Consider the following 20,196-nt stretch of genomic DNA (forward strand, 5'->3'; position numbering starts at 1 on the left):
ATGTAATTTTAGTCTATGCAAAAGCCTTGAGTGAGATTTGTGTTTCATAAATGAGCATCAGACGAAATATAAGGTAACGTCACCGTAACATGAACAGTAACTATTAGTCCGCTGGGTCGCGACCCCTAAACACACACAGTCCCAATGTATCTTATTTTTGGTTGAAAACCCAAATCCTTGCAGGGCAGTCACCATTTACAATACATGGAAAACAACATTTACTTCTGTCTTCAATTAATTCGAATCGATTGGTATTTAGGTTTATTCAGTTGCTATGGTTACGGTGTTGGCTCGTTCGTTCGAGAACCGGTTCGAATGAACGAGTCTTTAGGACGAACGAACCGAACCGGTTCGTCTCTCTCGTTCGTTCGGTCGTCTCGTTCACCATTCGATTCACCGGAAACTCGACTGAACGAACGAACGAGTTTCCGGTAGCACTAACTCCACTGAGTCTGACTGACTCAGCTGAGAACCGTGCATTGGCGTGAATTCCATGATGCGACCGGAAACTAGGCTGAATCGCGAACGACTCCTCCACGTTCAGTCGAGTTTCCGGTGAATCGATTCACCGGAAACTCGACTGAACTGGGAGGAGTCGTTCACGAATCGTAAGTTCGTTCAGCCTGGTTTCCGCTAGCGGTAAATCGCATCATGGAATGGACCCCATTGCACGGTTCTCAAATGAGTCAGTCAGACTCAGTGGATTTAGTGCTACCGGAAACTCGACTGAACGAACGAACGAACGAACGAGTCCTCGTGGCGAACTGAATCACGCGAACTGGGTCACGGAAACGAATCATTAAATCCTCCTAGGCGTCTAGGAGGATTCACAAATCTGAAACTATGTTTTACATAATGTATAGCCTCACTGTGATAATGTAGTCCAGATCTGAAGAGTCTAGGTGTAGTGGCTTTCAATCAGGACCCGTTCTAATGCAGTCTGGACCCCTAAAAAGCATTAAAATGAGCCTGTATTGCATTTTCACAAATAGAAAAAAGGTTTCACTAATCTGAAACTATTTTATATAATGTATAGCCTCACTGTGATAATTTAGTCCAGATTTGAAGAGTCTAGGTGTAGTGGTTTTCAATCAGGATCAGTTCTAATGCGGTCTGGACCCCTAAAAAGCATTACAATTTGCCTTTATTGCATTTTCACAAATAGGGTAAAGGTTTAAAAAATCTGAAACTATGTTTTACATAATGTATAGCCTCACTGTGATAATGTAGTCTAGATTTGAAGAGTCTAGGTGTAGTGGTTTTCAATCAGGACCGATTTGAAAATTCTAGGTGGTTTTCAATCACGACCGTTTTAAGGTGAACCAGCAATTGCCGAATCGGATGCTGCGAATCGGATGCCAACTTCAGCGTCGTCACAAACGGCAAATTAACGTTTACTTTCAGAATAACTGAAATAAGAGAAAATTATCAAAGTATCTTTGAGTGAAGGAAAACCAACCCGTGGCTTATATGAAGCCAAGTAAACATCCACATTTTGATTTAAAGTGATTGATTAATTAATTGATTGATTGATTAATTAATTGATTAATGTCATTATGCATTTATTTAAATCAGTGCATGTTTTATGCATTAATGATATGTGACATTTCTGAAAATATATCTGTATTGTCCAAATATGGTTTAGGGTCAGGCTATATTTTAGAAGCGATCCACCAGCAAAGATACAATGAGATATGATCTTCAATACTGTATGTGATTTGGAGAACATTGACGATTTCCAGATGAATTGAACTAAGGGGGGCAGCACCCATGGAGTTGAAGGAACCTCAGGACGATTTTCTCCATGACAGCAAACTGCAGAAAGGCAAGGCAAATTTATTTATATAGTACTTTTCATACACAATGCATACTCAAAGTGCTTCACAAAGCAACATCGTCATACAATAAAATGAAATAATAAAATAAGATAGATTGAAGTTATAAAATAAAATGGATACATAAAAGAAAATAAAGGCAAAGTTAAAAAAATGTATGTGCAATGTATTTAAGAATTAGCAGAAACCTAAAGCAAATAATAGAGTCTTCAGTCTTGTCTTAAAAGTTGTCAACATAAGATGTTTTTTTCTCCTATTTAATGTCACTTTAGAAATATAAGTATTAATTATTTATTGCATTTTCATATTGTTAGTCATGTTATCATGTAGAAAATTTAACTTCAGGATTGGTCTGTAAGGTTTTCGGATCGAGGATCCTACAGTGCATTATTGGACTCTATCAAGGGGGCTTTGACTATCTGGAGCACATGCAAGATGACCTCTTGCTAAGCATCATGTCCTACCTACCTATAAAAGATGTTGCACAGCTTGCAAAGACCAGATCTCCGGAAGGTGAGGGGCTCTCATATGCATTAAGAAATATTTTTTGATTCCCTAATATTTGATGTTTATGTTGAGGGTTTTAACTCTTATATGAATGCAGAAACATACCTACCCAACATTATAAATAAACCTACTGTATTAGATACTATAATACATTATGGTTGATTGGAATGTCTTAGTTTTTTGGGAGCAAACAGTGAGGACTACCTGTGATGGCTTCAGACCTGACATGGTCTGCCTTGTGTCATGGACTGGAGAAATTTTTACTCCAACCTTTTCTTAGAAGAAAAGCACTTAACAGGAAAATGAAATGTTTATCATTACCCTGACCTCATCGCATGAAGTTGGGCTGTATGCTTTGCCGTTAATAAGTAACCCAGCATCTTAATAAAAGTTTCATATTTTAAAGTTCCAAGATAACCTACATGGAGGCTTTATATTATTAGTACAAATGTTGTACAAATATGTAGCTAGATTATCTATTTAGCTATCACCTCCTTTTTATAACCATTGTTATAAAAACCTATGTAATATAGAATTAAATAAACCATTGCAAATTGTATTTATTTAATAAACACAATATTTGTGGGAATATCCCAAGAATATAACTATACATTTGGAACATTTTATATAAATACTATTTATGATGGCAGGGTTAAAGGTTAGATGACACAAAGACTTCCTGTTTTAACATGGTAACGGAAGAACTTGGGCGCCCTCTGCTGTGGGCTTATGGTACTCCATTCAACTGCCTTCAATAACAGATGTGAACTTAGACTGGCTCAGTAGACTGCATTGCACTCACTCTAATACCCAGCAGAGGGAGCAGGGCAGCAGTGAATATCAGTCAGAAGTCAGGAGAGGGTGTCAGCAAACAGGACCTTGGGTGACGTGTGCAAAGTGCAAAGCAAGTGATGTCATTCTCGTCACCATAGACTTTAGGAGCACAACACTCTATATTTCAAACGTGTACCAAAACAGACCTTAGGACATGATACAGACCGGTTCCACTGTATCTGAAATAAATGCAAGACGGTTTAGATAAAAGGTATGCACAATTTTCTAGTGGGTTAAAGGCCAAACCTTGCATATCAATTAGCAAAGGTACGATTCAAAAACTGAATATAAATCGTATGTTGCTTTGCATTCAGCATATTTAAAATACATTTGTTTGTTGTTTTGAAATGCTTCTAAAACGACATCATGGATGCTTAAACTGTTCAATGTAGAAAACTAGGCATTCTAACATCTGAGGCGCTACCATGACAGCGTACAGTCTTGAGCGAGACTAAGGCCTATAATTAGCCTCAGACACTGAACACCAACCTTTTTCAGCTCTGTTGAGTCTGAGAGGAAATATTCATTACATAATGAAATATCTGCCTCACGGACATACTTACTGAATGCCACAGAGTCTAAGCCCTAGACCGGAGCAGAGTTTCTAGCATGTTCGTTTTGAGCAAATCCTGCTCTTTTCTGCTTATCCTGCTTGCCTTTCAACATTTCAACCCTCCTCCCCACCTTAGCCTCATCCACCCTCCTCTTTGTGGGTCAGTGACGCAGCAAGTGTGACGCAGCAGTGTCAGTGACCTCCAGAAGGCAGTAGAACAACAGGAAGAAGACAGAGAAGTCCCAGACCACGGACTGCTACCGGATCACAGCAAAAAGGCAGGTGGGGAAGAGCTCCCAAACAAGGCCAACGGAACTAAGGACTATACTTGGTAGTTGTTCTCAACTCTCTCCAAAGCACCAGGGCGCTCATTCTCAGCGACAGGGCCAGCAAGAGGATCTGTGAGCAGGATTTTGGTAGGCTACCAAGTGCATGAGTGCTCTCTGTAACTCAAGTGCTATGAGGTTGGACAGCTTAATGTAATATTGGTTTGCTCATGTCGTGAAAATTAGGATGAGACCTGCTCAGGCTTGTTTTGTGGACCTTCATTCTATGAGGATCAGATCTGTTTGTGTCAAGACAATATTATATAGATTATGTTTTGTGGGTTCTGTGTCTGCCCTGTAACAAACATCCTAATAACGGATCCCAACTAATTACATGTATGCACAAAAAAAAGAAAACAGCCAGCTCAATATGCCACACGATGAGGATAACCCTAATTCGTTCCTAATCGAGAACAGGAATACATTCAGCACAGTCATGGGATACACAGCGGTCTGGACCAGGCTTTGTTAATAAAAACCTGAGGGACTAGCCTATTACCATATGATCAGTAGGCTAAAGGGTTGGGAGCTTTACTGTGTTGCTGCGTTGGTATGTCTTTGTTGGTCGATACACTAGCCGGAAAGCAGCTACCGAGGAAAGTGCACCGGCTGGTACCCGTGCACACCCTTGAGATACTCAGGTGACCAGGACGAAATAGGGCTAACGGACACAAACATAAAAATCCACTCAAGCGGCTTCTGTGATATGCACTCTAATCACAAACCTATTGCTAATAATGGAAATAGACATTATCAAAGGGACCCGGCTGGTAAGTTGGACACATTTCATGGCCAAAAAGAAGAGGACATAGATTGTTGTAGATTGTTCAAGCAACAACCTTTTGTGTGTATCCTTCCAAGTACATCCATGGATGTAAAAGAGCTGCTGCACTATGGGTATTGTAGTTGGGGGGGCTTGCAGTGCCATGTCTGGTTCAGCCTTATTCCCCTCCCCCTCGTCTGCAGTGTGACGCATCTACTGCTTTTGCATCAATCAGCCTCCTCACCGTTGGTTAAAGCTACAGCTTCTGCTGGTAATGGCACAACGCATTTCATTTCCCCACACACTCAGCTAAACTGGCCACCGGTCTAGAGATTTCTGCAATCCTGAATCCATCAAAGATATATAATGCAGCATGATCTTTACCTCATGTGCATGCGTGTGCTGTGCATAAATATGTAAGCATCGCGGCAATGGTTCGACTGTGAGATGCAGCCGCACAGACAAAGAGACTCTGCCCTTTGTGCCTAGGCAGGAAACAGATGGTGTGGCGTAATGCAGCCTATGCACAGGTTGTTTATCCGTGATCTGGGATAATGCTATCCACATCACGGCGCTATCGCCCTTGGATCAGCACAGAGAGACGTCTGTGCCGAGATGCGTCCGAGCGGAGAACGTGTGAGCTTTGTAGGAACGACTCAGCAGAGGAGTCCTTGGCGAATATCGCTGCCAGCCTTGCAGCACACCCCTCGTTCTACCTCTTGCAGCGCTGGTGTGTTTTGTAGCACCCGCAGCTCCCCGCAATCGCACTACAGCCTACCTCTACCATCCCTAATAAAAGTTGCGGTTTAAGATGACGTGGTTGTGTTGCAGAAGGCTTCCATTGCCCAGATAACACGCATGCGGCGCCCTGGTTGTCTTTGCAGCTGTGCAGCTGTATGATCACACCTTGACTGAGAAGTAGGCAGCGGGTGCTCGGAAGTGGACAGTTGCAGAACTAGCCCAGGACCCAGGGTGCATAGGGTTTGAGGCGAAGGACTCATTCGTGCCGGAGTCATCTGCACAGAGAGAGGGAGGGTGAGGAAGAAGGACGTCAAATAGCTCAGCTTTGACAGCACCACTTTTCAGCGACCATCATAGAAAGAAATAACTTATTATGCCTTGATACGGGAAACGGGTTGCAATGTAGCGTAGAGTGCATGTAAAGCTGTGAAAAAGGGATATTGTTTGATGTTTTCTTTCTCCTGTGTTTCCTGCATCGTATTCTCAGATTTAAAAAGGTATGTTTTGCATGTTTTCCCTTTATGTATATACTGTTTTGTGTGGCAATAAGCGTTGTCGTTTTATTTAAAGCTCTTCTGCGTCATATCTTTCTCTTATTCTGACCAATTTTTTTTTAATATATTATACCCAAATATATCTTTAAGAAAAAGTATATGCTTGGGTGTGGCAAAACATGTCCGCTCATGACAAATTTCAAATTTTCCGCTTAGTGGTTGGTAGCAAGTAACCAGATGATTGGGGACAAATTTTATTTCCGGAAATGTGTCTCATAAAAAGAGCTACGGACACACACGGACGCAAAGGACACATCAAGGTGAAAATGCTAAAATTAAACCAGGGAATTCAGCAGAAAGGACTAAAGCATAATGCGAGTTGATAACGGAAATACTAAGTCCACAGGGTTGCAGTCGGACAGCATGCAAACAAAGGAACAGATATAAACATTTGCAATAACCATCTAAACAGGAACCAGAAACAAACTACTGTTATGATGCAGGTCAGGTTGACTATGGTCAAAAAAATAAAAAAGCAAAACGTGAGAGAGAGACGGAGGCAGAACGGGAGAGGGAGAGAGAGAGAGGGGATGAAACAGGAGGATAGCTAATGCATTCACTTTCCGTCTGGGTTAAATCCGAATAAGTGCTGCGCCATAGCATGTTGCTATGACAACGGAGGCCTGTGTGAGGGGGAGGTAGGAGGCTGGTCGTGGTTTTAGTCATTGGAGGCTGTAAATAGTGACGCCATGTTGTTCTCGTGGTACCTGCACAAACTAATAATATACAAAATAACAAATATTTTAGAAACCAAAATGTTAAAAATGTACATTGGATGGCATTTAATATCGTTGTTTTTTTTTTATATTGAGGTATCCATCTATCAGAACAATCTTTAGAAATGTTTTGGGACTTTTTTGCCAGAACCAAATTTATGCTGTCAGATTAATTACTTATATCTGGTACTCTATTTATCAAGCGGACTAACAAAAGCATAGTAATTGTTTTTATTTTATTTTATCAATCAATATAACCAAGGTGTCGCCCTATAAAAGGCTATTCCATCAAGCTGAGCATCTTACTAACTCTGAAAACATTGTGAAATCCAAAATGAAATGAGTGATCCTGTGGATCAATATATTACACAATGGGTGATCTTATTCATCAAGATTGTGAAATGAAATGCAGAGAGTCTATTTTAACTTCATTACTTCACCACAAAAAATAACTTTATTGTTTTAATGAAACAGTCTATCTTATTTGAGGCACGATGATTCACTCAAGAACTGACTCACTGCCCACCGTAATCAGACATGAATCAATTTTAACCTGCTGAAACACCCTTGTCAAACTACAGGCACGTTGGCTTAGAATTGACCATCAACCATCCTGTGAGGTAAAGGTCGGTAGACTTCAAGGCCCAAACTATTAATCTATGGCTTTTAAATTCATTGTTATCACAATGTTAATCACTAACAACAACTTTTGTATGTTATTAAGTTCATTGCTGTATCTGTTTGATCTGATACAGATATGTGGGTGGGAGAATCAATGTTTCTCTTTTGCTGTGTACCAGTAATGATTGAAAGAAAGGGCTATTAAAACGGAAACGGATGACTCACCAACTGCTGTCTATGTAAAATTGGCTGCATGCAGTTGGCTGCCTGTTGTTTTCTGTGATGTATTCAATTGGAAATCATGAAGCAACCTAAAGAAACAAGAAAAGTGGTGATGAAATCACTACTTCATCACAAAGATGAAGATGTTTCAGCATGTTTTAGCTCCCACGCAGACCAGGTGCAGGTCATTCGTCAAGGATAGTTCATCATCAGTGTTTCAAATGTTTTTATTTTTTGCCTTTTAGTAACTGTTAAGACACATCTTTAAGGCATATCTTGTTACAAGATGGACTATGGATTGATTATGTGCCAAAACAACCAATTATACCAACAAAAAATATCGTATTATTACCACAAGAAAGGCTGACTTTAAGACTACAACAAAAGGGCATAACTTATCCACGTTCACCAAGTATGGCAGACATTTTCTCTGCATTAAGGACACTACTGACATCTAGTGTACAAAAACTGGAGTAGCTTAAAAGCCTTCCATTGTAAACAACCCATTCACTTCAATTGAAAGATTCTGCAGCGAAAAATACATCGCATTCAACTTTGTTTATACAGAACATTTCAAACTAAAAACAACACAATAAATGGCATGATACTATATCTGCTTAAATTTAACTTTGAATATGTATAATAGTAAATAACAAAATACAATTAGATTAAAAAAAAACATGTGATCATTCATTTTGATGGTTTCCGTTGGATTTGTTTGAACACTACTTTTGCTCTCTTCACAGATGACTGTAGTGTCACCCTACACTCAAGACCTGATGGACTGCACTCACTCCCATGCTGTGCTGAGCAAACTCAATGACCTGCGCTCTGAAGGCCTCTTCTGCGACGTGACCATCGTTGTGGAGGATGTAAAGTTCAGAGCCCACAGGAACATTCTAGCGGCCTGCAGTGGCTACTTCAGGAACGCCTTGATTGCCTCCCAAAGCTGGAGCTCCAGCCAGGTGCTGGAGTTAGTGGACCTGAAGTCTGAAGTGTTTGCCAGTATCCTCAACTTCATCTACTCGTCTAAAGTGGCGTCGGCTGGTGCGGACGAAACAAGGGGCCTAGTGGCAGCTGGGAAAAGACTAGGAATTCCTTTCTTAGAGAAGCTCTCAGAACCGGATAGACAAAGCTCTACCGTTTCCAAGATCATGCGGGTCAGAGGTGTTATGAATATAGATCCCAGCCAGGGCCCAGAGCCAAAGAACACCAAGAAGGAGCCGTCCAGGCCTGTGGATATAAACGCAACCACAGGGCCACGGATCACCAATGCTTTCTCTATCACTGAAGTAGGACCCGGAAACAACCCCTTCACCCCACTGGTTCCAACTGATGGGGAGAGGAAGTCACCAGATGTGGGGCAAGTCCTAGCTAGTTGCCCCATCATCTCTTGTCTCACTGCAACAAATGAGCTACCACATGCCCTGTCTGAACACTCCTATGCAGTGATCCAGACTGAGGAGCAAAAAGACAGAAACCCCAAAGACTGTAAAATGGGACCAAAGCCTTCACAGCTACAGACAAAGCAGCTTGCCATCCAGAATATAGGCCCACTGAAAAAACGTCATCGGTTGAGAGGCACATTAGAGAGAAATACGACCTCTACCAAAGATTCACAACAATCCACAGACATTCCAAATGCTAATTGGCCAGTAGCAGACAGTTCTCCTACAGGAGTCATCTCCTACATGACAGCTGTAGTCATTGCCCCACCACCACTCAACGCAGAACCGGAACCAGAGAAGAACACAGATGATGCAGTAACCACAGATAATTTTCAGATGGAGTTTGAGCCACCCACTCTCTCCCCTCATGTAGAAGACAGCATATCAATCTACGGATGTGAATATTGTCCAGAGATATTCACCAATAACGCTCTTCTCACCCTCCATATGGAAGTGCACAAAAGACGTTTTGTCAGTCATCTGTTTTGCAAATTCTGCGACAGGAAGTTTATGCACCTCAAGCGGTTACGCAACCACGAGCATGGCTGTCTTAAGGCCATACAAGACCCTCCTGAGACAGATCCCGTTGAAACCTTAATAATGGACATCCATTCAGACAATGTAGCGACCATGGATAAACAAGCAGAGGAGGTACCTCCTGATGACCCACACAGCCCTTGTATTCCAGAACCAGATCAAAACAACCCATCAGAAGCCCGGCAGGGCATGGCGAGGGTAGAAAAGACAGGTGGCAGTCAGAGGGTTTACAATTGCAGTGTGTGTAAACGGGTTTATATCACCTTGTCCAGTCTGAAACGGCATGAGAATGTACATTCTTGGCAGAGGGCCTACCCTTGTCATTACTGTAATAAAGTTTTTGCCCTGGCAGAGTACCGTACCAAGCATGAAATCTGGCATACAGGTGAACGTCGATACCAGTGCATCTTCTGCCTAGAAACGTTCATGACTTACTATATTCTAAAAAACCATCAAAAGGCATTTCATGGCATTGACCCGAGACTAGCGGTGAAGAAGAAATCAGCCAAAGGCGGATTCAAAGCTAGTGTTTATCCTATCAAACTGTACAGGCTTCTTCCAATGAAGTTTCGAAAAAAGCGATACAAGACGTACAGTGAGACCTATGGAGACAGTGTTGAGAGCACCATGGGGGAGAACAACTCTCTCATCACTCCAAGTCAGGAAAACAGCAACCCTGAGCCTGGTTCCTTCAATATACCAATGACATTCATGGCAACAACAAAGACGGTGGCCCCTGTGACGCCTCACATCAACTTTAAACAGCCGTTCGAGCCAGATATTGATAGTGATACAACATGTCGAAAAAGAGACTATAGCAAAGATGTTGAACACAGGAGTTCACATCCCCTCCATCACAACCATCCAAAAAATATGCAGACAGAAACCACTGCAGCGAGCTGTGACGAGAACACAGTAACGATAATGAACATGGACCACTTCAGTCGTAATATACCATTCTTGACCAAAACATTGAAAACGGTTAACAAGCTCGGTGAACTATCAGCCGCAGCAAAAAGAGTGGAAGCCATGACCAAGGAGATACTTCTCTCAGGAACAGACAGTTTGAAGCAGGGTAAGGCAGTATGCAGCAGAAAAACGGAAACATACCTCGCTAAGCCTGTTTGTCCAGGTCCATCTGTGGATGGGGATGCTCTGCCACTCTGTCAGATCACAGTCAAAATAGGGAACGAGGCCATTATCAGGCGTCAAATCAAGGGTTCAAATCTGTTCCCCAGGAAGAGGAAGAAAAGCAGACAAAGGGAGACCCCAGGTGAGTGGTTTTCAACTGAGGAAAGCTCTGGTAGTGCAAGGCTTCAAACTCAAATGGAAATCTCGGCTGTAAAAGAGGCCGAGACATACGAAGATCCCAATGACCACGAAGCCGCCGACAAATCCTGGCGTCCCTACTATTCATATAAAGCAAAAAAAAAAAAGAAGAAGATGAGATTCAAACACAGAAAAGATCAACAATATTTTTTACCTCCAACTTCAGTAGCCAGAGCTCCAGCCAAAGAGGGATACCCAGAGAGGAGAAGCCTGGCAACAGACAATAGTACCTCAGCCAACAGCACGGACACACAATGCAACATCAGGAACCGTTCGCCAAGAGCCTCCTACAAATGTGACATCTGCGACAGCTCCTTCATCACAGAGTCCGGCTTGAGGGCCCATGTAATTGGTTCCCATCCGTGTTTCTGTCGGACGTGTGGAGAACAGGGTCCACCCGGGGAGGTGCCTGCCGGTGGAGATTACGTCTGCAACAACTGCATGGAAAGCGGCTCCTGCTTCGATAACACACCGCAGAGATGCAGCACTGAGAAGAAGTACCACTGCTCATTTTGTCCCCAGCGCTTTCTATACCTTGCCACAAAGAGAAGCCATGAAAGAAAACACCAGGAATTGGGAAACGGGAAAGGGTATAAATATAACAAGTGCCCACCACGTTCTAAACATGCAACTCAACTGGCTGAAGACGGCCAACATACCATTAAATCTGAGGAAGATGACGAAGAGGTAACTCACCTCAGATGTAATGAGGAAGGAACGGGTACTTGTACAGGAAACACTGCACCGAAGATGGAAGGAAAGGCTGGCTTCCCGTCTGTTGCGACAAAATCCTTCCAAGAACCGCATTCCAAAACAAAAGATCTGCTTTCATCTTCAAACAGCGACAGTGTTTTTCCTGAGTTACCCACAAAGGTGAAATATAAAATGTCAAAAAAGAGAATGGATGTACAAGATTCTCTTCATCTCCCTTCCAAAATGCAAGCGCATGAGAGGGACAATAGCAGGGGACTTTTGAAAAGGCCAAAAACGCTTCATGAGAAGCACCCTCATCTGTTGTGGAAACAAGAATCTGTAAAGAAAGGGATTTCTATCTGCAAGACGGAGCAGTGGGTTTGCAAACAGGAGCCTGTTTTTGAGGGCCAGTAGTTATTTGGAGCAAGAGGGAAGTTGACTGTTCAGGAGTACATGTGAAACTACTTCATCTATGATTTGATTGCAACTAGTTTAACTGACATTGTAAGGTTATCCTTCATCCATTCTTTCTCTTGATTGAAAATACAAATAAATGCCTCAGTAAAACATTGATTTGAAATGGCCAATGTCAATTGAAATCACAAATAGAAAGGGTGTATCCATTTTAAATACATGTTTTAAGAGATTATTTTGTAGACTTCTGAAATAAACCTTATTTTAGAATTTACGCATGGAGGAAATCCTGCAAGATTAATGATGTAATCGTAAATCTAATCTTGAGAAGTTTTATTTTATGGAGACATTCTCTAGAATGTGGCTGATAAATACAATTATATTGTGATCATTGCCTTGCGTGATTCAGGTCTTATTTAATCGGTTCAGAGGAATTGGAGTATAAAAGCAGATGTAACAGAAATCACTGATGTATTCCTCGTCATTTAACTTTTACGAAAAATTAATTTTTTATTGTTGGTTTATGTGTTTTGATTGCATACTTGCATATTCATCGTTCAGTAAGAGTCACTTGTTATTGATTTAATTTATATTATAGGCAACATTGAGATTAACAATGCGAATTTTGTGTGTTTAATATGTATAAATATGCAAAGGTGTTATAATAAAGAAATAAATTCGCTTATTAATAACACCATGGTAAGATATTGAATGGTCCCCGTTTCTTTCTTGCCTGAAAACACCCACAAACAAACATTAAGGGAACAGTTTACAAAATACTTTTTGGATCATAATTGACCTGTTGATTGCAACGTTCACCATCTAAGGAATTTAAAAGAATAAAATCCTTGATGACAAATATCCAAAAGAATGGTAGCTAGCTATGCATAAATTAAATGGACTGTCTAGAGACACACTACTATATATCAATACATATATATAGATACATATAGAGAGAAGATAATTGAATTGCCCAACTTATTATGATTATGATACATTGAAGATATTGAACGTTTCCTTATAATTATGTTTTATATAATTAACACTATTGGTCAAATGTGTTTTTTCTATTATTTGTCTTTTTAGTTATCCGCTGTTCAGCACGTTGGTCAGTTATGCCGTGGGTATAAATGTGCTTTATAAATTAAATGTACTTACTTAATTACTTTATTATCATTATTATTATTATTATGATGATGATGATGAATCGTGAGTGTTGAAAATTCACATGACTTAACTATCCTGTATTGTCGGATTCGGAAACGTCAGATATTAAATGTCGACCAAAGTCTGTCGCTCCGTACTGGAACGCGCGCCAGTTCCGCCCCTTGCAAAAGACAAGTAGGAAACAAGCGTGTATCTATGATGAATGCCATTCACAAAACAAAAACATACTTGGTCAACTGTAGTGTACGTCCCCTCCCCTGCCGCCAGTTCAATCGCGCTCGTCGCGTTAACACCAAAAACGTCGAATAAATCTTGATATGAAGTCCACGAGGGTTTATAAGAAAAGTTAAATTGAACGCCCAGCGAGAGACATTTTACGGAACCGAAACGTTTTTTTCTCAGACCTCGCTGGAAAAGTGTGCATGAGTCCACCTAGTGACGATTTGGTATGGGCTGGCCCTCCTGCTCGCATTCATAAACGGATATGATAAGACATCGTTGAATGTACCGAGGCTACAGCGGCAGTCACATCAGACCATGGCGGAAGAAGACGACGTGAGGATTCGGGTCTTACAGAGCCTGCGGGGCAAGATATGTAAGTTTAAAATCACATTTAATCGATCTGTTGTGTAGAAGAGATGGTAGAATAAACCAAACGAAGAGCAGGGGAAAAGAAGGGGCGCGGTGTTATCAACAGACGACACCGGAGGGGCAGACACTTCATCTGTTTGGTTGGCTAACGTTGGTTTTGAGTTAGCTCCCAAGCTAGCACCAGCTACTAGTAGTTGGTTGTTGTGAATGATTCATTCATTGAATTCTCAACTATTAACACAGCAAGTTTGCTGACTACGAGACTGGTATTTCTTGGTTGATTTACAAACGTTCAAAAAAACGATTACACCAAGGCTGCTAACCTCACTTGTCCGATAACATAAGATTAGAAATTCGGCTAACATTAAGTCAATGTTACTTGCACTTAATGATGCTATTACTCTTATTTCACGTCAAGTTCGGTTATACGCCTCTTTACCATAACACTGTTTAGTAGCCGAACAAGGCTGGGCGATTGTGTCTCAAAGCAGTAGCATCACAGGTATCAGTCATAGCCCCCTCAGCACAAAGTTATAGGCATCTATCTATCTCGTTTTCTGCATGTAATCAAAACAAATTCGCGTGTTTTCACGTAAAGACCTAATTTAAATACACAGCATTATTTTGATTCAATAATCTGCACAGAAAATAACAGCCATGTCGATGCATTTCTAAGCATTTTTGTGAATTGGAAGTAGGCGAACTGCTGATTGTGGTGGTCTCCTTTTGCAGTGGAATGTAAGACCATAGGTCCAAAATATTGCTGTCCACTCCGAGACACTCAAAATATATTCTGACAGCAAACTGATTTTGCTGTCTCGGACAGCCGTATGGTTCCAGTATGGTTCCAAATGTGTATGTACATCAAACATTGACAATGTGAAGGGCAAAGTTATAATAACAAATTCATCATTGGGTTGTTTTATTATTTGAACGTCTATCCTTGCTCCCCCCAGCTCCCTCCCCCTGCCTAAATTATACATTGTACTATGTGGCAAATATATAGAAATGTGTCCATGTCGTAATAGCAAAATAACCTACAGCTTTACTACTGTTAATTATCATGGGGACAAAAACCGTAAGCAGAACAATATAGAGGAACTATCATGCTATGTAACTCAGTTTGCTGTCTTACGAAACTTCATTCTTCCCTGTTTAGCATGGAGTAACTGCTATTTTTTTGTTTACGTAGAAAGCCTCCAACAATCCATGCATGTTAATAATGATATTAAACTTATTGTAAAAATGTGTTCAAGTATTTTGTAGGTTCATGAAGTCCAATTGCCCATGTAGCATTTTCAGTGTCACTTTAATGTTTATTTGTAAATATTTTGAGCAGAATCATAGTTCTTTTTTTATTTAGTCGATTTGGTTTTGGGTCTAGGAACACACTGAGTACTTGGCCATATTTAGAGTCCCCAACAGATCAGCCAGATAGAAGTGAGCTTGGTGACATTTGCCTGGTGTTGTTCGGATCGGCCATTACCAGGATTAGCCATAGGCCATTATTAATAGCCTGTTAAAGAGCTCATCTCTACGCTTTTCCAACTCACTTTCTCTATGTGCTTAGAAGACCTTCTAGAAGCTCTGGCTAAAGTCTGCTCGCTCCATGACCTCGTTCAATGTACACTCAAATATGAAAATTGCACACTGTGATGTCAACATCTGAGTAGCCATAATGGATAGCTGTTCAGAATTTACAAGTCGAAAACATATCTTTCCGAGATATTTTTTTTCCCCCATGGTTTGTGAATGCACTTTGATATAAACACGGATAACACCCTGTGCCCTAGGCCTTGATCTGTTCGGAGGTATTTTTTCTTCTTAAATCAGCGTTTTAGTGTTGCTATATATGTGCAGGAAGTTGAAGTTTTATGTCTCAGACCACATTACCCTCAAAGCTATCTGCGCTTTGCAAACTTCCTGCCAAATGGCTAAACTCTCATTGGCCTTTCGTGTTGTTTAACATATATATGGTATAGGCCCATTTAATCTGAAATACTGCTGTTGGCTTTGTGAAGTAATTTTAAAAACTGGATAATGCATCAATGATTTGTGGTGTATTTTCTTTTTCAAAATAATAGTATAACGCTAGCCATAACCATAGTTTGACAATGTTTATAGTTAATTAAACATTACCAAATGACTATAAAAGAGGTTATGGGATAATCATAAAATAAATAATTTCTATAATACAAAAATGCATATTTGGATATAAATAATAAATATGACAATCATAATAATACAAAATGATTGTATTACCTTTTTTAAAAGGTTATGGTATGTAAAAGTAGCATTATAAATATCAGTCCTAATTACAGTAATTGTCTTTTGTAGGTGAAGCTAAGAACTTGGGACCAGTCTCAGCTCCAAATCGGCAGAGGGATCTTTGTACCTTTTGCACCATCAGCCTGGATCAGGAGGAGGTCTTCCGCACAAAGGTGTTCGACAAAAGCCTCAGGTAAGCAGTAGTATTACGTTGACTCACCATCATTCAAGTGAGGTTAAGTTCACACACCATTTTCCATTTCAGTTCCAGTTTCAGTGGTTGGTTACGGAGGTGTTATATTAAAACGTGGTTGGGTACTGTTCCTACTTTTGTTTTTTGTCAGACTAATATGACGTTATTACATGTGTTGAATTGTTAAAATTGAAATACTGCTTCCTGTTCATTCTAACTTTGGCTCATATCTCAGGATGATGGATATTAAACAGTATCAATGACTGTTAGTTTGTTACCTTGCATGTTAGACACTATCAATATCAAGTCAGTTGCAATTTATTATTTATTTGTTATTACCAATTCTGGTTGGAATGTTCGAAAACTAAACCTGTTGATCGCAGGAAATACCCATGAATCTTTCCAAGACATATTTTTTTCATATTGTCTGCGAAGCACCTGTAAAACCTGCTGTACACACAGACACAGAAACAGAGTTGATTTTAGTCTGCATTGTCCATGGAAGGGTTTTGCAGACTTGCACGCTTGCTGAAGTGGAGGTTGATAGGGATATGTAACATCCTGTTCATATTTTCCTAATTTTTCTCATTAATTCTCAGTATTTATGATACTGGGTCTAACAGGTTCCACTTGGCTATCTGTGAAAGCACAAGATAGATATTCTGCTCAAATTGTCAACAGAATTGAATGAATGCATTTTTGACAGCTTGGTGCGTGTTCCAAAAATGATATGCTGAATATCATTTAAGGAAGAGGTTCGTATGACTTTTAAGGAGTTGAAGGTAAAACTAAGTGTTAACAATAAAAAAAGTTGTTTAAACTTTGTGATGCTGAATTAGTCACAACAAACTCCTTAAATCCACTGAGTTGAACTACATTGTGGGGCCGACACTCCTTTAAAACAAGCGATGTTTTTTGATTCCACCGTGTCCATAAACTACCTAGAGGTAGCCTGGAGCAAGATATCTAGAGGCTACCTTTTCCTCCTACAGTTGATGTGGATAAAAGCTTCTACTTAGTGACTAAATGTAACATGATTCAGACCTGCAAGGTATGTTGAGTGTCAGAGTTGGGCAACATGGGTCAGATGCGGACTGAAAGCTGCGTGATGATGACTAGCTGTATGTTGACGACCTGCTCGTGTACATGTTGGAGATGGACCATCCAGGAAGTTAATGTTTCTGTTTCTAGTCTCCCTGTAAACATTACAGGTATTTCACAACAGCTTTATATTCTCTCGCTCTCGCTCGCTCCCTCTTGCTCTCTGCTTTTAAACCTGTTCAAAGGGCTCCATTTTACAGTGTCTGTGGAAGTGTTTCCTCCCACGCTTTCCCCTGTGTATTTCTCTTTCATTCTCTTGCAGCTTATCTACCTAACTATCCCCTATTTGCCTGCATGTCCAGCTGTAATCACTCCATTTCTGGCCAGCTCTTTTCACTCCCCATACCAATCTTCATTGGCTAAGTTGGTTTCTTGGACCCAGGGTTCGGAAGGCATCAATGCCCTCCCTGAGGTTCATAATATGAATTTATCACAACCTATAAATGACTAAAGATAAAGAAGGTTGGGTAGGGGACGGTGACAACTGGTTGTGCCTAGCACCTTTAACGTTATTGTGCAAGCAAGCATGACACTGGCGAAGGATGTGAGTGTAGGCGTAGGTGTGGGTTTATGTTTGAGTGCACCGAGAATGTAGAGGCTGTGAGAGTGCATAGCTCCATGTAATGCTGAGCTTTTTCACTGGAGGACGCGTGGGCGTGTGTGCGGCATTGGATCTGTTGCCAAACCTTTTTTCTTTCTCTTTTTTTACTGCGGAAGTGTCAGGCAAGATGTTTCACCAGCTACTGTCCACGAGCACTGTGGGAACGGAAGGCAATCGTTCAATTGATTACCGTGCGGATGACCAGTGTGTTCTCTGAATGGATTTGTTTTTCCTTTTGATAGTCTCTAGATGACAAATGTTAAGAGTTGAGTAAGGGTGTGGTGTTAAGAGGAGAGCTTGTCATAAATGTAAAGACAATATTTCCATTTGTTCTAGCTGTAATATTTTGGCACATTTAAAATGGGGAGAAACACTGGTTGGTGAACATTCCCTTTTAGTTTGTATATCATAAGAGCAATGTTTATTGATAACATGAAGAAATGTGGAATTATGCATTTCAATAAGCACTGAGGCAATACCCTGTCTGGGATACTTTCCATGCTATATAACAGGAAATAATCCTGGGTCCTCCAGCAGTGATATATGCCTCAGGTAAAGTAAATGCTTATATTGCTGGCAAAAATGTACGCACACGTATACAATATTTTTCCAAATAATAACGTTAATCCGAAGATTTCTGCCGTCACGTTCGGACAGATGGTCCATCTGCCACCGGTATGTTGAGCACTGAGTGCTTAACCTACAATCGCTGTCAGATCAGGCCGGCCAAATCTCGGTCTTATCCCTGTTCTGAGGCTGCCTTCCCTGGCAGAGCCGAGTGGCACAGATGCTAGGCCCCTCTGTCTCCTGTCCAGGTCCCACAGGGCAGCCAGTCATGTGCTGCTGCTGACCTTAGAAACGTTGCTTAACGCTTCAAAGCTATGGTTGTGTTCAGTGACTGGTACATAATGAAGAACTGCTTGGTTTTCTTTGATCAGAATGCATTATAAAGGAAGTGTGATCCCCACTATTTTTCCTTGGAAGCCAATAATAGGGCTTACTGCCAGGCAGGCTGATTAGACAAGACAGAGGAAAGAGCATTGTGGTATGATTTGATCTGATTCAAGAAATGGGACAGATTTGGTTCTTCAGGCGTGGCACTTTTAAAACTTATCCTCTAAACACTATCCTTGACAATAACTAGATTATTTCATGATTAGTTTCCTCAGTCGCAGTATTTTATGTACATGCAGCTTTTTACATAATGTTGTTTTTCTTTAATGTTCATGTTTGGGGTGCTGTCCATGTTCTGTTTTGAGAATAACCTGACTTGTTTAATCTATACACAAACACAAATCGCGGCTGATGGTACTTGTCTTTCAACGGGGCATTCTTGGGTTTGTCTTGTTTATATTTAATGCCAGGATATAATGGTATCCTATTCCTATACATTATTAGTCATATTCTAATAGTCTAATCATAATTACTGCATCCATTGATCATTACCAACAATCTATTGTTGGTAATGAGATTTGCTTTGTGCTGATGCTTTTGTGTCATTGCGTTATAATTACATTATTTATAGTACATTTTTTAAGAAATCTGTATTCGCAGTTCAAACATTGACTTTACAAGTTGGCTGCATTACATGGCAAAAATATAAAGGGTAAAAAAAAAAACTTGACGGTGCAATTTAATTTAAAACAAAGATGGTTACAACCTCACATTCATCAAAAGACTTGTATTGACTCATCACCATTCTTCTAATTCACAGCCCCTTCTACGGAGAAGACTTCTTCTTTGAGATTCCACGACCATTTCAGTATTTATCCTTCTATATTTACGCAAAGGGATCTTTCCAAAGGGACCTGCCCGTTGGTATGTCATTGACACATACACACACTCATGGACACACGCACACGCGCATGTAATGTGTCTCCAGGAGGCATGTGTATACATACAGCATGTTGTTGTGTTTCTAGGTAAAGTTTCCATTCGGAAGAAGGATCTGTACCAACACAGTGGAAAGGAGCAATGGTTCAGCCTACAGCCAGTAGACCCCAACTCAGAAGTCCAGGTGGGTGCCGGCATTGAAAACACGAACCAATACAATAAATTGAAAGCGTCCTGATTACCTTGAAATAGCTTTTTACATATGTTTGTTTATTTTTTTGTGTGAGTGCAGAGATTTGTTTCAATAAGTTCAGCCAATACTCGAGTCAAACAAAGCCAAGAGAGTAAG

General features: G+C 40.6%; 2 protein-coding genes and 1 long non-coding RNA gene across 9 annotated transcripts in view; 2 read left to right on the forward strand and 1 right to left on the reverse strand.

Annotated features, from left to right (window-relative positions):
- Positions 1-541: 541 nt before the first annotated feature.
- zbtb38 (zinc finger and BTB domain containing 38) lies at positions 542-12,800 on the forward strand. 6 transcript variants are annotated; one of them, XM_060074350.1, is made up of 4 exons: positions 542-1,461; positions 1,507-2,348; positions 3,866-6,056; positions 8,419-12,800. In XM_060074350.1, exon 4 carries the CDS (start codon positions 8,419-8,421, stop codon positions 12,091-12,093), a length of 3,675 nt encoding a protein of 1,224 aa, XP_059930333.1. In that variant the 5' UTR covers positions 542-1,461; positions 1,507-2,348; positions 3,866-6,056; the 3' UTR covers positions 12,094-12,800. The 6 variants fall into 6 exon arrangements, with proteins under 6 accessions (XP_059930333.1, XP_059930336.1, XP_059930338.1 ...); XM_060074353.1 differs by having other exon boundaries at positions 3,866-4,145; XM_060074355.1 differs by having other exon boundaries at positions 3,866-4,011.
- On the reverse strand, positions 6,841-13,627 carry LOC132473956 (uncharacterized). 2 transcript variants are annotated; one of them, XR_009529517.1, is made up of 3 exons: positions 13,489-13,627; positions 11,141-11,842; positions 6,841-7,761 (listed from the first exon to the last, which is right to left on the reverse strand). It is a non-coding gene; the product is annotated as an uncharacterized LOC132473956 (long non-coding RNA). The 2 variants fall into 2 exon arrangements; XR_009529518.1 differs by having other exon boundaries at positions 6,842-7,761; positions 11,683-11,842.
- Positions 13,628-13,724: 97 nt separating this feature from the next.
- rasa2 (RAS p21 protein activator 2) overlaps positions 13,725-20,196 on the forward strand; it is a 28,362-nt gene continuing 21,890 nt past the window's right edge. Inside the window, exons 1-4 of the mRNA XM_060074356.1 lie at positions 13,725-13,855; positions 16,189-16,312; positions 19,729-19,832; positions 19,937-20,031. Of these exons, the coding sequence (XP_059930339.1) occupies positions 13,798-13,855; positions 16,189-16,312; positions 19,729-19,832; positions 19,937-20,031 (381 nt within the window). The 5' untranslated portion in view covers positions 13,725-13,797. The remainder of the gene's footprint in view (positions 13,856-16,188; positions 16,313-19,728; positions 19,833-19,936; positions 20,032-20,196) is intronic.

Source organism: Gadus macrocephalus, chromosome 16 (genome assembly GCF_031168955.1).
Source record: "Gadus macrocephalus chromosome 16, ASM3116895v1".
Taxonomy (NCBI): Eukaryota; Metazoa; Chordata; class Actinopteri; order Gadiformes; family Gadidae; genus Gadus; species Gadus macrocephalus.